The sequence below is a fragment of the Colobus angolensis genome, unplaced genomic scaffold (genome assembly GCF_000951035.1).
Source record: "Colobus angolensis palliatus isolate OR3802 unplaced genomic scaffold, Cang.pa_1.0 Scaffold141, whole genome shotgun sequence".
Lineage (NCBI taxonomy): Eukaryota > Metazoa > Chordata > Mammalia > Primates > Cercopithecidae > Colobus > Colobus angolensis.
In genome coordinates, this window is record NW_012114500.1 from 422,298 (window position 1) to 438,288 (window position 15,991).

The following is a 15,991-nucleotide window of genomic DNA, read 5'->3' on the forward strand; positions in this document are numbered from 1 at the left end:
GGCTTATATTTGTGGAAGAGTTAATCCATGAACTGTCCTAGTAAGTTGTTGGCTGACACGAGCTGCTCTTACTCCTAATGAACTTATAAAAATGAAAGATAAAATAATGGTAATTGCGCTAACCATTTCTTGTTCTCTTTCATTCCTAGGTGGTACTTTGCTGTTATCTCTGTTTCTGGGGTTTTTGCAGTGACTTTTTCTGTGGTGTTTGCATACGTAGCAGATATAACTCAAGAGCATGAAAGAAGTATGGCTTATGGACTGGTATGTGTGTTTATTCTATACCTTTTGTACCTGCTGAGAAATGCCTTGGTTTTAAGATAGATAGAAGGAGTGCAAACCTTTGCATTACAAGATTTTTGCGTAAAATATGTTTTGTAATAAAATCGTTCATTAGACTACATTTAAAATTTTTTTGTACTGTGAGGCTATGTAAGTTTTGATACTTTTCATTCAGGAGATATTTATAAGTCACATATCAGAATTGAAATGATAGTGTATTTTACCTTGTAGAGTTCTTTTTAACAGCATCCTAAAAATAAGAATTATTTAGTATGTCAAGAGTTTAAAAAAGTCACTACTCACTTAACGTCTAATCTAGAATACAACAGGCTAACATCTAGCTCAGGGATCCGCAAACCTTTTTTTGTGGCTTTGTGGGCCACGTATAGTCTCTGTCTCATTCTTTTGTTTTTGCATGTGTATTTATGTTTATAAACTCTTTAAGAACGTAAGAACCACTTAGCCAGATTTTAGCCATAGTGGTAGTTTGCCACCTCCTGAACACTCTTTTGGCAAACTAAATTATAGCAGTATAATCTGTCATCTATCAAATCTAGGAATTAAAGGGAAAAAGCCTACTAATAGAATGACTACTATAGGCACAATAATAGATCACTACTGAATAGCCTGAAATAGGACAGTGATGCATTTCAATAAATGTGAGACAAACACTTTTTGATAAATAAGGACCGAATATTGTGTTGGGCTGAATTAGTTTTAAAAGGGACTGATTTCTGATTCAAAGGACATTATAATGAAGAATCATAAGATTTATGGGAAGAAAACACCTATAGAGAGAAACTTAGAAAAAGAACTAATGATTTCTGGCTTGTTTGGTGACTCACACCTGTAATCTCAGCACTTTGGGAGGCCGAGGCAGGCAGATCACTTGAGATCAGGAGTTCGAGACCAGCCTGGCCAACATGGTGAAACCTTGTCTCTATTTAAAAAAAAAAAAAGTAAAAAGAAAACTAATAATTTCAGTTGTAAATTTGGAACATTAAATGATAAGAGACTGGATAGCCAGGATTTTTTAAAAATCGTCTAATTAAGCTATGGTTTACATACCATAAAATTTATCCTTTTTGTGAGTATAGTTCAGTGAATTTTAGTAAATTTATACAGTTGTGCAAACAACACCATAACCCAATTTGGGGTTTGTTTTTTGACTGAAGTAATTTATTTTCCCATAGCCAAAGTTTTGAAATTAACAATTTTCAATCTGGAGGTTCTGTGTATTAAGACATGTTCTGGGGCGGGGGGGGGAAGGAAACTTAAATCTTCTAGAAATAATATGGATGCAGAAAAAACATGGGGAAGTGGCCGAGCACAGTGGCATGTGCCTGTAACACCACCGGTTTGGGAGGCCAAGGCAGGAGGATTGCTTGAGGCCAGGATTTTGAGGCTGCAGCTATGATCATGCCACTACACTCCAATCTGGGGTACAGAGCGAGACCTTGTCTCTTAAAAAACAAAGTTGGAGGGCCAGGTGCAGTGGCTTGTAATCCCAGCACTTTGGGAGGCTGAGGCAGGAGGATTGTTTGAGCCCAGGAGTTTGAGACTAGACCCCACCTATACAGAAACTTTAAAAATTAGCCGGGTGTGGTGGTGTGTGCCTGTAGTCCCAGCTACTTGGGAGGCTTAGGTGAGAGGATCACTTGAGCCTGAGAGGTTGAGGCTGCAGTGAACTGTGATTGCACCAGTGCACTCCAGCATGAGCCACAGAGCAAGACCTGTCTGAAAAAAAGGGGGTTGGGGGTGCGGGGTGACCCTTGTGATCTTTTTTCTGAGCAGAAAGAAATAGCTACCAAGTGGAGAGAATTGAGGAGAAGGGAAATGTCATGAAACAACTGTACTCTGACTTTTGCTCACTGTATCGCAAATGTGATCTCTGTAAGTGCCCTCAAATGTTTTCAGTGACCCTCATAGTGAGAACTATTATCCCTTTCCCCACACTTGTGCCAGAGCCCTGCTGAGATCTGGGTCCCTCTGAAACCACACCAGGGCTGCAATAACAAAATGACCACCACATGTGAATATATATATATATCTATATGTGTGTGTGTGTATTTTTTTTGTTGTTTTGTTTTTTGTTGAGATGGAGCCTCACTGTGTTACCCAGGCTGGAGTGCAGTGGTGCGATCACAGCTCACTGCAGCCTCTGCCTCCTGGGTTCAAATGATTCTCCTGCCTCAGCCTCCCAAGTAGCTGGGACTACAGGCGCCCACCACCATGCCATTACTAGAGACAGGGTTTCGCCATATTGGCTAGGCTTGTCTTGAACTCCTGACCTTGTGATCCACCTGCCTCAGCCTCCCAAAGTGTTGGGATTACAGACGTGAGCCACGGTGCCTGGCCCACATGTGAATATATTAAATACCATTTAAAAAACCACCACAACCCAGTTATAGAACAGTTCCCTAAGCCCTGTTTGATATCTATCCCCATGCTCCACCTATGACCCCAAGCAACCAACAGTTTAGTTTCTGTCACCATGGGTTTGCCTTTTCTGGAAACTTCATATAAATGAAATAATACAAAACATCTTTTGTGTCTAGCTTCTTTCACTTAGCATAATCTTTTGAGATTTATTCATGTTGATGCTGTAGATCAATAGGTTCTGTTTTTTTCTTTTTTTTTTTTTTTTTTTGAGACAGGGTCCTGCTCTATCACCCAGGCTGGAGTGCAATGGCATGATCATGGCTCACGGAAGCCTTGGCTTCCTGGGCTCAAGCTATCCTCCTGCCTCAGCCTCCAAAGCAGCTGAGACCTCAGGTGTGATCCACCATGCCCAGCTAATTTTTTTCTTCTTGAGACAGGGTCTCACTCTCTTGCCCAGGCTGGAGTGCAGTGGTGCCGTTACAGCTCACTACAGCCTCTCTCTCCCTCTGCCTCCCTGTCTCAAGTGATCCTCCCACCTCAGCCTCCCGAGTAGCTGGGACGACTAATTTTTGTATGTTTTGTAGTGATGGAGTTTCACCATGTTGCGCAGGATGGTCTCAAACTCCTAAACTCAAATGATCCACCCGTCTCAGCCTCACAAAGTGCTGGAATTACAGGCGTGAGCCACTGCACCTGGCCAGTAGTTTTTTTGATTGCTGTGTAGTATATTCTTATCCATTCACAAGTTGATGGACATTTGATTGATAGCTAGATGTTTGAAATTACTAGAATTTTATGTATTTGTTCAAATAATTGACCTCTGAAAATTGAATTGCTTGCCTTAAGCAATAGAGTTGCAAATAAGCATTCTTGCGAAGTTTAAGTTCTCCATTCAAAAGTCAAAAATGGCATAGAAACAGAATAAAATTCCAACATTAATCTCCAATTATGTTTTGAAAGAATATGATTCTTTTTCCTTTCCTTCTCTTCCCTTTCCCTTTCCTTTGTCCTTCCCTTCCCCCTCCCCTCCCCTCCCCTTTCCACTTTTCACTTTCACTTTCCCCTTTCCTTTTCACTTTCACCTTTCTCCTTTCCCTCCCCTTTTCCCTTTCCTTTCCCTTCCCCTTTTCCCTTTCCTTTCCCTCCCCTTTTCCCTTTCCTTCCCCTCCCGTTTTCCCTTTCCTTTCCCCTCCCCTTTTCCCTTTCCTTCCCCTCTCCTTTTCCCTTTCCTTTCCCCTCCCCTTCCCTTCTTTTTTCTTTTTCTTTCCTTTTCTTTTCCCTTCCCCTTTCCCCTTTTCCTTACCTTTTCCCTTTTTTTAACCCTTTCCTTCCCCTTTTCTCTTCCCTTTTCCCTTTTCCTTTCTCCTCCTCTCCTTTCCTCTTCTCTCTGCTCCTCTTCTTTCCCCTTTTTCTTTTCCTTTTCCCTTTGCTTTCCTTTCCTCTTTCCTTTCGAGACAGGGTGTTACTATGTTGCCCAGACTGGGCTCACTCTTGGGATCAAGTGATCTCCCACCTCAGCCTCCTGAGTAGCTGGGAATATAGGCAGGTGCCACTTCACCTAAGAGTGCTATTTTTAGGAAGTGTTACCTGCTATCACATCTGCTAATTGGTAGGCTGTTGTCCAGTAGGCTAGAAATGTCTGAGGTTAACAGGTTTGCTCTGCTTGTGTCCTTTTCAACTTTAATCTTCATCTTCACCAGGCTTAAAAAATAGACTTCCTCAGAGTTTTAGAGATGTTCTTTCTATGATTTCATTCTTCCTAACCCTACCAACTAAAAAGATTACCAAGTTCAGTTTTGTTCCAGGGCTTAACATATTATTGATGAGAAGAGGAACCTCAAAGTCTTTAAGCTTTATTTCAGCTAGCCCTTCAGTATGTATCAAGATAAAAGTTCATTTAATTTTAATATTGGAAAAGTCACAATGAAATTGGATTTCCTTAGTGCAGTGGGTTTTAGACTCCTTTCACAGAGAGCCCTTAAGGGTTTATGGAGATGCCCTAAAGCAAACTTGTCCAACCGGTGGCCCACAGGCTGCACACATGGCCCAACAGAAATTCATAAACTTGCTTAAAACATTATGCGGTTTTTTTTTTCTTTAAGCTCATCAGCGATTGTTAGTGTTAGTGTATTTTATGTGTGGCCCAGGGAAGCCAAAAGATTGGACACCCCTCCCCTAAGGACTAGCAGGACTGGCAGTCAAGGAGGGGCGTTTGTACAGTGCCCAGGCCCTCAACCCTTCCTCAACTAAAAGAGTTAAACAATTTAAACAGAGGTGGGGTCTTGCTGTGTTGCCCAGGCTGGTCACAGACTTCTGGCTTCAAGTAGTCCTCCCACCTTGGCCTCCCCAAGTGCTGAGATTACAGGCATGAGCCACCACACCCAGTCTTCTTAAACAATCTGTTTTACCTATGAATTTGCCAATAGGATTTATTGGAACAGAGGGCCTCAAGGCTTAGAAGTTTGAAGACAGTGTCCTGAGAGGCTATCATTTATTTTTGAGATGGGGTCTCACTCTGTCACCATGGCTGGAGTGCAGTGGTGCTGTCATGGCTCACTGCAACCTCTGCCTTTCTGGCTCAAAGGAATTCTGCCACCTCAACCTCTGAAGTAGCTGGGACTACAAGTGCACACCACCATGCCCAGCTAATTTTTCTTTTTTTTTTATTTTGTACAGACAGGATTTCTCCATGTTGCCCAGGCTGTTTTTTAGGCAAGAATCTAATTCTTTACTTTTCCTGTCAAAGGAGAGAGTATAAGAAAAGTGGGGCCAGGCTTGGTGTCTCATACCTGTACTCCTAGCACTTTCGGAGGCTGAGGTGGGAGGATCGCTTGAGCTCAGGAGTTCGAGACTAGCCTGGGCAACATAGTGAGACTTCCATCTCTTTAAAAAATACACAAAATTAGCTGGGCATGGTGGTGTGCGCCTGTAGCCCCATCAGGAGATCTTCGGGCAGGAGGATCTCTTGAGCCTGAAAGATCAAGACTACTGTGAGCCATGACGGCACCACTGCACTGCAGCCTGGGTGACAGAGCGAGACCCAGCTCCGCCCTCTTGCCCCCACAAAAGAAAAAAAAGATAAATGACACAGGTAGGAAGAGAAAAGGGAGGGTGTGCAACAGAAGTTCTGACATAAATCAAGATTATGAAAGGAGTTACGTGGTGCTGAAGAAAAAAGGTAGCCTGACTAATCTCTATCTATCCTTAATTTATTGCAGGTTTCAGCAACATTTGCTGCAAGTTTAGTCACCAGTCCTGCAATTGGAGCTTATCTTGGACGAGTATATGGGGACAGCTTGGTGGTGGTCTTAGCTACGGCAATCGCTTTGCTAGATATTTGTTTTATCCTTGTTGCTGTGCCAGAGTCGTTGCCTGAGAAGATGCGGCCAGCATCCTGGGGAGCACCCATTTCCTGGGAACAAGCTGACCCTTTTGCGGTAAGTTTATACTTTTTCCTTCTCCTTGATAAAAAAGTGCATGATTCAGTGCAGCATTAATATTTTGTTGTGGATATTTCTTTTGGGAAAACATCTTGGGTTTTTCTTTTAACATTTTGAAATGTTTTTCAGAATAGTTTGGGGAATATGAAATAAACTATAAAGGACAACTAGTTGTCCATGCGTACAGTGCCAAAAGGAATCTCTGCATATTCTTAAGAACAGTTCAGTAGTTTTGACATAAAACCTTATATCAATCAGTCTTTTTCTTGTTCTAGTCCTTAAAAAAAGTCGGCCAAGATTCCATAGTGCTGCTCATCTGCATCACGGTGTTTCTCTCCTACCTACCGGAGGCAGGCCAATATTCCAGCTTTTTTCTATACCTCAGACAGGTAAAATCCTCTTCCACTGAGGTGGACTTTTCCTTCATTGTCCAGTGCTTTATAAAAATACTGAATCTTGAGAGAACTATAATAGTAGTGGCCTTTAAAGATGAATATCACTGGACTTGGCATAGTGGCCCATGCCTGTAATCTCAGCACTTTGGGAGGCCAAGGTGGGCAGATCACCTGAGGTCCGGAGATCGAGACCAGCCTGGCCAACATGGCAAAACCCTGTGTCTACTAAAAATACAAAAACTAGCCAGGTGTAGTGGCAGGCACCTGTCATCCCAGCTACTTGGGAGACTGAGGCAGGAGAATCCCTTGAACCTGGGAGGCGGAGGCTGCAGTGAGCCGAGATTGTGCCATTACACTCCAGCCTAGGCAACAAGAGCAAAACTCTATCTCAAAATTAAAAAAAAAAAAAGAATACCATTTAGTCCACTAGACTTAACCTCCTGTTCTGTGTGGCTGATACTCCTTGTGCATTTCTTATGGGGGTATTTGGTATATTACGATTTTGGCTTATTTCTGTCTAAGAAAGTTAGTTTTCCCTGTCCATATAGGTGGTTTGAGTTTATTTGTTGGTTGTAGAAGTGACGGGATGATTTAACCCCTTCACCTGTTCCAGCTTCTTTGTGTTTTGGAGCATATGTAAGTAGAGCAACTAGCCAAAATGAGAGCAGAAATGAGTTTTTTTCTCCTTGACACTAGTCTCACTAGACAGAAATCAAGCCTTTAACCAATACCTGTAAAATGCACAAAATACTGCAATATTTATTTGTAAAATGATTCTGAGTTCTTGATAAGTATCTCCAATGTAGTATATCCACACTGAGGGACCCACCATGGATAAGTAGGCATTTTTACTATGTTAAGATTTGTTGTATTTCCTCTGAGGAATTCTTTGTTTATAAATGAATTACATTTATTTTTTTCTGGCCCATTTAATGTTAATGTACAAGTAGCTGCATTAGTTTTCTATCTGGTATACATTTGTATTCATTAATGTTACCTTCTCTGGAAACTCTTCTAGATAATGAAATTTTCACCAGAAAGTGTTGCAGCGTTTATAGCAGTCCTTGGCATTCTTTCCATTATTGCACAGGTGAGTTTCTTTTTTTAGTTAGAGTGATGTCCTAGAGTGAGCCTGGCTGGCCATCTAGACTGGGGCCTCATCTAGTGATGGTATCTTGGTGGAATCAACAAAGTCAGCAGTCTGAGGTTGATAGGTTCAGAAATTCAGTTTGTTTGTGTAGCTAGGGTTGATCAAATTTTTGGGACTGACATGTATTAATATAGGATATGTAAATGTAAAAGCTAGTTTATTGATGTATACTAGGATATATGCCTGGATGACGTTAGAAGTTTCATGTCTGTTAGTCCTTGTCCTATTTATTCACTCATTCAACAGATATTTATTGAATACCTACCATGTGTCAGGCACTGGGGATACAGCAGTGAACTTAACTAAATTCTTGCTCTTGTAGAGTTTACATTCTGGTGGGATAAGACAGAAAATAAAAACACCAATGTAAACATATCAGGTGTGTTGAGAACTACAGAGAAAAAAGCTAAGGGTCATATAGAGAGTGACCTGGGGGAAAGGTCTTAAGGCACAGGGGGCATGGTTGAGAAGACTTTGCTAATGCAAGGTGACATTTGAGCAGAGACCCAAAAGTATGAGGAACAAGCTGTAGGATTATCTGGAAGAAGAGAATTCTAAACAGTACAAACAAAATTCTCAGGAGAGACTGTAGCTGGCCTGTGTAAGAAACAACAGGGGGCCAGTGCGGCTCCAGTTGAGTGAACAGTTGAGAGCATCTTAGAAACTAAAGTCCAAGAGGTAGTGAGGGACCAGATCATATGGGACTTGCAGGTCCTCATAAGACTTGAGTAAGATAGGAAGTCATTGGTGGATTCTGAGCAGCAGAATGACATGAAAGTGTGTATCTTGGCAGCCCAGTTGGGAAACAGTTGTTGTGTGATGAATAAGATATTAATCAACACAGGAATTTGGATTTTCTGAGGAGATACTTCATCCTGGCTTCCAAACTATTTCTGTTTAACAGTAAGAGTACCAGTTTTCTCCAGTGGCCTCCATAATTCCCCCACGTCACAGAACGTCGTCCTCCTTTCTGTGAAAAAGCTCCGCCCCCTTTCTTGCTATTTGGCTTTCTGTTTCCGAGACTCTATGAAGATAATCTAGTCTAAGTTAATACTTTTTCTCACCTTTGATGTAATCTACTAGATTGCAACTTAATTTTATTCTAGGGTATTTTTAATTGATTCTTGGATGGTTCACCATTTTTCGAGTAGGATTCCTTCTGCAGATCTCCTGATTCATTCTGTTTTGGTGGGTTTAGCAACAAATTTCAAATTTAAATCCCATATGCCTCTCCAAGCCTCTGCACATACATATACTTGGTGTTGAGTATTAGTACTATTTCTGGCTTCAGGTTTGTCCTGAAAATCATCAGTCTGGAAAAACAATGCATTTAAGTATTCATTCTAGCTAGCCATGAGAAAAGTGCTTTTCAACTTTGGGGGAAAATATACTGTAGCCTTTATATAAAAATGGCTTTAAAAAAAGTTTTTGAGGTCAGGTGTGGTGGTTCATGTCTGTAGTCCCAGCACTTTGGGTGGCCAAGATGGGGGAACCACCTGAGCCCAGGAGTTCAAGACCAGCTCAAGCAACTTGGCAAAACCCCATCTCTACCAAAAAAAAAACAAGCCCAGTGTGGTGGTGTGTGCCTGTGATCCCAGCTGCTCAGGAAGCTGAGGTGGGAGGATTGCTTGATCCTGGGAGGTTGAGGGTGCAGTGAGCCATGGTTGTGCCGTGGTACTCCAGTATGGGCAACAGAATGAGACCGTGTCTCAAAAAAAAAAAAGTGTAAGGAAAATACACAGTATGTGTAGAACTTGATGAATTATCAAAGATTAACCCAACCTTGCAACGGATGTGATCAGCCTGGTCATGAGTATCTTTTTCATACATTGCCGACATTAGATTTGCTAACATTTTGTTTAAGATTTAGATGAACAGAGCAGACTAATACTGTAATGACACGTAAGAGATTGATAGCTATAAGGTCTTAGTTCTGTTTCTTACTTAAATGATCATGGGAGCTGTATGCATCTAATAAATTTAGTCAGTGACACTGCAGACCGAGTGATGAGTACAAGGTGCTTTTGAGAGTATTTTCCTCTGTTCAGCAGATGGCACCTGGCACTAGGTTACAAGATGAAAAACAGTCTCTGAGAGTGCAGAATCTGGCAGGGCAGACAGGTAAAGAAAGGAGAGGGATGTAGTTGGATTTGTATTGGAAAGATCAGTGCAGCAGCAGAGACCTGAAGGCAGTAAGACCGCAAAGGTGCAAGTAACCCTCCGACTACCATTGCTGATACAGCATGACAGTCACAGTCCATGAGGCACAAGGTCCTTAAGTGACCATTTAGGTATTGGTGCTTATGTAGAAGTAAGAATTAACACTTTATATCATTATATATGAACCACTACATTATTACATGTATAGCCTCAAAGGTAGAAGAATGATCTTGTATTCTCGTTTATGCAGAAGTATACAATTGAGAATGACTTGTCCCCTGTTGATCTCCCAAACCACTGAAAAACCAATGTATTTCCCCTTCCTCTCCAGCAGCAGGGAGCTGCTGATAGCTCTCCATTTACACCTGTTTGCTGTATTTCTTACCTGTGTGCTTTTGTTTCTGCTATTCTTTCTGCCTCCCCTTCCTCCACCCTAAGTATCCTTTTTCTGGGTTCCCATGCTAATGTGGGCATATCTCTATCATTGTAGAGAATACACTGTAGTAGAGATTTTATCTCTGTTTATTGCCTTAGTTTGTCAGCTCTAGCGGACCTCTGAGTAGATCATGAGGTCAGGATTGTATCATGTTCATTTTTGTCACCCTGGCACCCTGAACTGCCAGGAGGTGCTAAACTAAATGTCATTGTTTTTTTTCATAATGTTAAAAAAAAAAAAAAACAAACAAACTTAAAAACTTAAAAATTAATAGTAAGCACTTTAAAGTTGGGAAGTGTTATGTGAAATTATGGTTATGTAGCTTCTCCCCTAAAATGATTAGATCTGGTAACTAGGTGTGGGCCAACCTTCCAGCGAGAGCCAAGTAGTTGCTGTCCCCATTGGAACCTTTTCTTTCTGGTTTGCCGGCAGCCCCATTGCTTCCTGGGCACCAAATGAGTTCCTAACACTTGCACTAAGTAAGTGTTTACATGAGAACATTGATATAGTTAGTTCTACACATTTCTTTTTTCTCTTGTGCTTTCCTATCCAGCCCTCTCTATGGGGGTGACTCCCATACTACACCTCCAGTCCAGTCCCTGAGCTCCTATATGACACATTGGCTGGGTATCTCAGTCTTAACATGGCCAAAATTAAAATTCTGGGTTCCATCTTCTGCCTGCCACCCCTATGCTCCTCATCTCATTCAGTGGCTTTACCACCACCTGGTTTGGGGGGCCAGAGACGTTAGTGACATTCATGAATCCTTTCTCCCTAGCCCATCAAATGATACTTCCTATCGTCTCTGTCTCCAAAATACATCTCGAATCAGAGTGTTTCTGATATTCTCCATTAGTAGGAACCCAATCTGAGACGTGGCCGTATCCTCCATCTGGTCTCTCTGCCTCCATCTTGCCTCACTATAGTTCATTCTGCACTTGGCAGAGTAATTTTTATAAAATGGAAATTTAATCGCATCTTGTCTATTTAAAACTCACTTTCCTTTGCAGCCAGAATAAAATCTAGACTCCTCATTATGTCATTTTCCTCCACTCTCTGCATGGTTGAGTGTGTTCTGTTTCAGTCCAGGGCCTTTGCACTTGCTGTCAGCCTTGCTGGGGGTGTTCTCTTTCCCCAGATCTTCACATAACTACCGCTCTCCCCTTATTCAACTTGCACTTCAGAAAGGCCTTCCCTGGATCCTGGTTTAAGCAGCATCTCCATCACGCTGCCCTATTTTATTTTGTTTGTAGCAGCTACAACCTGGAATATCTTGTTAAATAAACCTGGAATATCTTGTTAAATAAGTGGGCTCATGTCCATCTTTCCTCCACGAGAAGGTAGTCCGTGTGTGGATACCTTGGATACTTTGACTTAGCTGTGTGTCTTCAGGCCAAGAATAAGAGTTGGTCTTATTAGGAATTTGGCAAGTATTTGTTAACAGACTAACCAAAGTTGATGTTAGTATTAGCTGTTTAATCAGCTGTGCCATCTTGCTTAAGTCATTTAACCTTTGGGACTCAGTGCTGTCATCTTCAAAATGAGAGTTAAATTAAGGGACACCAAAATTTTTTTCTGTTCAAGAACACTGTATATGTTAAGTATTTTGTTCCATTATTAATATTATTGAGTTGAGAATATTATAACATTTAGAATTATGCATGTTTTCCATAAACACTTACTAAGAACTTACTGGGTGCTGGGGATATAAATGTAAATAAGAGAAAAGTTCCTGCCTTCAAGAAGAAAATCAGTGTTACCAGTTAGAGTGTTACAAGTATCAGTATCTTTTAGGGCTTTGGGTCACAAGATGGGCTGTAGGGGAAGGAGTCCAAGAGGAGGTTTTCACAGCAGTGGGCCTGCTGCAGTAATTCAGCACATAGGATGTTACCTCAGGCAAGGGGGATTGGTGTATCTGAATTGTTTCCAATTTTAATGACTCATCTCATGGCCTTAAGAAAATATATTCTTGTCCAGGTGCCGTGGCCCATGCCTGTATTCTCAGCACTTTGAGAGGCCAAGGTGGGTGAATCACCTGAGGTCAGGAGTTCGAGACCAGCCTGGCCAACATGGTGAAACCTCATCTCTGCTAAAAATGCAAAAAAAAAAAAAAAATTTAGCTGGGCGTGGTGGCACGTGCCTGTAATCCCAGCTACTTGGGAGGGTGAGGCAGGAGAATCACTTGAACCTAGGAGGTGGAGGTCACAGTGAGCCAACATTGCGCCACTACACTCCAGCCTGGGCAACAGGAGCGAAACTCCATCTTGGTTTTGAAAAAAAGGGGGGGAAAAAAAAGACTGGGCGCGGTGGCTCATGCCTGAGATCCCAGCACTTTGGGAGGCCGAGGCAGGTGAATCACAAGGTCAGGGGTTCGAAACCAGCCTGACCAATATAGTGAAACCCCGTCTTTACTAAAAATACAAAAATTAGCGGATGCGCCGGCGGGCACCTGTAGTAGTCCCAGCTTCTTGGGAGGCTGAGGCAGGAAAGTTGCTTGAACCCTGGAGGCGGAGGTTGCAGTGAGCCGAGATCATGCCATTGCACTCCAGCCTGGGCAACAGAGCGAGACTCCATCTCTGAAGAAAAAAAAAAAAAGAAAAGAAAATATATTCTCCAGTTAATGTAATCTATAAAATGGAAATGGGGCTAATAATGCATTCTGAGCCTTTTTTTATTGAACTGGGATTTATTCTTTGAGAACAGCTTTCCACAAAGGGAAAGATACTCATTTCTGTAGATAAGTACTTACTGGCTAGATGCGTTGGTTGAAGGGCTATGAAATGACTGCATTTTATAAGTACTTTTTGGTAATATGAATGATCTATGCTTGAGAAGTCTCAGCTTTCTTAGGCCAGCATTCCTGAAAGAACACGTGCTCCAGGGTACACGGCTGGCCCATGCCATCCTGTACCCACTGAGCTGGGAGTTGATGCTCAGCCTTCTTCACTGCCCTGTCTCTTGGCTGAAGTGCCAGGGATTTCATCATAAGTGAAATCTATTTTTTAACAGCGTTTCTTCCTTGTAGTGCTCATCATCATCTCAGTGAATAATGAGAACAAATGTTTTCTGCTCTGTGAGTTCCTAGAGCCATATAAAGAATCCCAGCTTTTTAGATGAAAGCGTTACCTTCAGGGATGTTCTTGAAAGTAGTTTCCCAGAAGTTCTTCAACTTTGCATTATAGTTCCCTGCTCTTCTGAGACAGTTGGAGGCCACAGAGCTTTGGGTATACTTACAGTTTCCTTTTTCATAATTAATTGAAAGCCAGTCTCTGATATATTCCACAAATAAAATCATTTTTAATTATTTCTAACCCTAATTTGAATCCTAATTATTTCTAATCTTTCTAATGCTTTTTTATAATATTGGCCGCCAGTTCCCACCCACAAGCCATGGGAAGCATGTGATTTACTACCTTAGAAGAAAGCAACATGATCACACAGATTGCATTTGATTGGGGGCAATAAAAATGGAAAATATTTAGCATACTTATCAGACTGGAAAATAATGGCTTTAGAGTGAAAAGGTGAACAAATTTTCTCTCTTTTTTTTTTTTGAGATTGTCTCTGTCACCCAGGCTGGAGTGCAGTGGTGTGATCATGGCTCACTGCAGCCTTGACCTCCTGGGCTCGAGTGATCCTCTGGACTCAGCCTCCTGAGTAGCTGGGACCACAGGGGTGTGCCACCAGCCTGGCTAATTTTTCAACTCTTTGTAGAGATGTGGTCTCCCTATGTTGTCCAGGCTGGTCTCAGACTCCTGGGTTCAAGCAGTCCTCCCACTTCAGTCCCCAAAAGTGCTGGGATTACAGACATGAGCCACTGTGCCCAGCCTAAATGTTTCTTTCAGTTGAAGTTTTTCTCAGCTAACTGCTGGCTCTGGGCGAGTTTCCTTTTCTGGTTTGGTTGCTGAAGAATGTAATTCTACAAGGGAGCCATGCCTTGTGGAACTCAATCTTATACTCACATGATTTAGTGAAAGTCTTACAGAAGAAAGCTTTGAGTTCTAATTGCCCAAAATTCCTTGAAAGAATCATTTGCTTTTCACTGGCATATTTGTGACTAAATTCTTAAATGGCCATCTCAATTTAAAGAACTCAAAACTTACATTTTATGGGTTTTAAAGTGTCAGCCCATCATAAAATAGTGACTTCCTGAATTATTTTTACTTCTTTGTCTATGGACTTACTAGCTATCTTATGTTATATATTAAAAACTTTAGTTAGAATAGCAAAAAAAAATTTTCTAATGTTCCCAAATCACTGCTGAATTTCTGTTAACTTTGAAAGAAAAAGGAGGCACAAGAAAACCCACCCACTGATAATAGTGTTTATTAACTCTGACTATTGCCAGGCACAATTCTAAGAACTTAATGTAAATATATCTCATTTAATTCACATGACAAGGTTTTGAAATAGGTGCTGTTATCCCCATTTGGAAAGAGACAAAAGTGAGCCTCAAAGTCAAGTGCCTTGCTCAGAGCCACACAAAGCCAAGATTATGATCCAGGCTGTTTTTCTAAAGTCTGCTGGTAATTAGTATACTGTATTTCTCCCAAATCAAACTTATTTACTGTTTATAAAAGATATCATGGTTTCAACAATAGATTAACTTAGGTAAATAATATATGGGTAATCATTGTTCTATGTTAGGTTTTCTTTAGTTGTAGAAATAAGCATTTTAGACTAACTTGGACCTAAACAAGCTTTAAGGTTATTACATAATGGGGATCTCCAAATCATTAGAACTTTTGACCCTTCCATTTTCAACTGCTGATTTAAGTGGTCCTCAGTAGAAATGTACTGAATAGGAAGTTTTATCTTTCAGTTTTCTAACTCTCTCTCAGTCTGGATCTGTGTCCGCAGAGGTACTTTTCATCTGCTTATGTGACCTGGACCAGTGATCTCAGACATATTCAGGGCAGTTATTACTGAAAATCAGCCAAATTGTGGAAAAGTACCAATAGTCCTTTTATAGTATAGATTGAAAGAAGTCACTTTTAAAAACTTTATTCCGATAAATCTTTTTTTTTTTTTTTTTTTTCCAGACCATAGTCTTGAGTTTACTTATGAGGTCGATTGGAAATAAGAACACCATTTTATTGGGTCTAGGATTTCAAATATTACAGTTGGCATGGTATGGCTTTGGTTCAGAACCTTGGTAAGTATAAATATTTTAATGTTAATAGTTTTAATTTTGGTGTTAGCTCTTCTGTTTTTATTTGCTTCTCAACTGAGCGGTAGACTATAATCTGTCTCATACTATGCTTTTTATCTTTCAAAATGTGTCTGAGTCTGCCACTTGTATATTTATATATTCTCCTAGAATGACTTGAGGATTAAAAAGGTGACCTTTTGTAGCAAAATGACAGGCTGAATTTTTGAATGAGATTATACAGCTTTTGAATCTTTAAGGAGCATTTAATCTAAATCAGTCCATTACTGATTTAGTATGTAATCAGTATAATTAGTAGGAAAAAGTATGTAATCCCATAGCAACAAGGCCCTGAACGTTATTTACATTTTTTGCTTTTCCGGTTAGGAAAAAAAGTTGTATAACCAGTGATCATTACTGATAGCAAACCAGAAGTGAAAACAATCCAGTTGTTTTGGTGCCAGCTTCATGCTGTGTCTCAGCTTTTCCTCCCAGTCGGATTTCCTGCAGGGGCGTTGAGTAGTGGTGCTTGTCAGGCTGCCCACGTAGATAGTGTTATTGTGCTCAGGCATTATGGGACTGGACTCCATGGTTTGC

The 15,991-nt window shown here is 41.0% G+C and overlaps 1 protein-coding gene across 1 annotated transcript in view; it reads left to right on the top strand.

Annotated features, from left to right (window-relative positions):
* HIAT1 (hippocampus abundant transcript 1) overlaps positions 1-15,991 on the top strand; it is a 47,960-nt gene that overhangs the window by 26,437 nt on the left and 5,532 nt on the right. Inside the window, exons 5-9 of the mRNA XM_011935168.1 lie at positions 150-264; positions 5,883-6,101; positions 6,380-6,493; positions 7,518-7,589; positions 15,288-15,400. Coding sequence (XP_011790558.1) covers positions 150-264; positions 5,883-6,101; positions 6,380-6,493; positions 7,518-7,589; positions 15,288-15,400 — 633 coding nt within the window. The remainder of the gene's footprint in view (positions 1-149; positions 265-5,882; positions 6,102-6,379; positions 6,494-7,517; positions 7,590-15,287; positions 15,401-15,991) is intronic.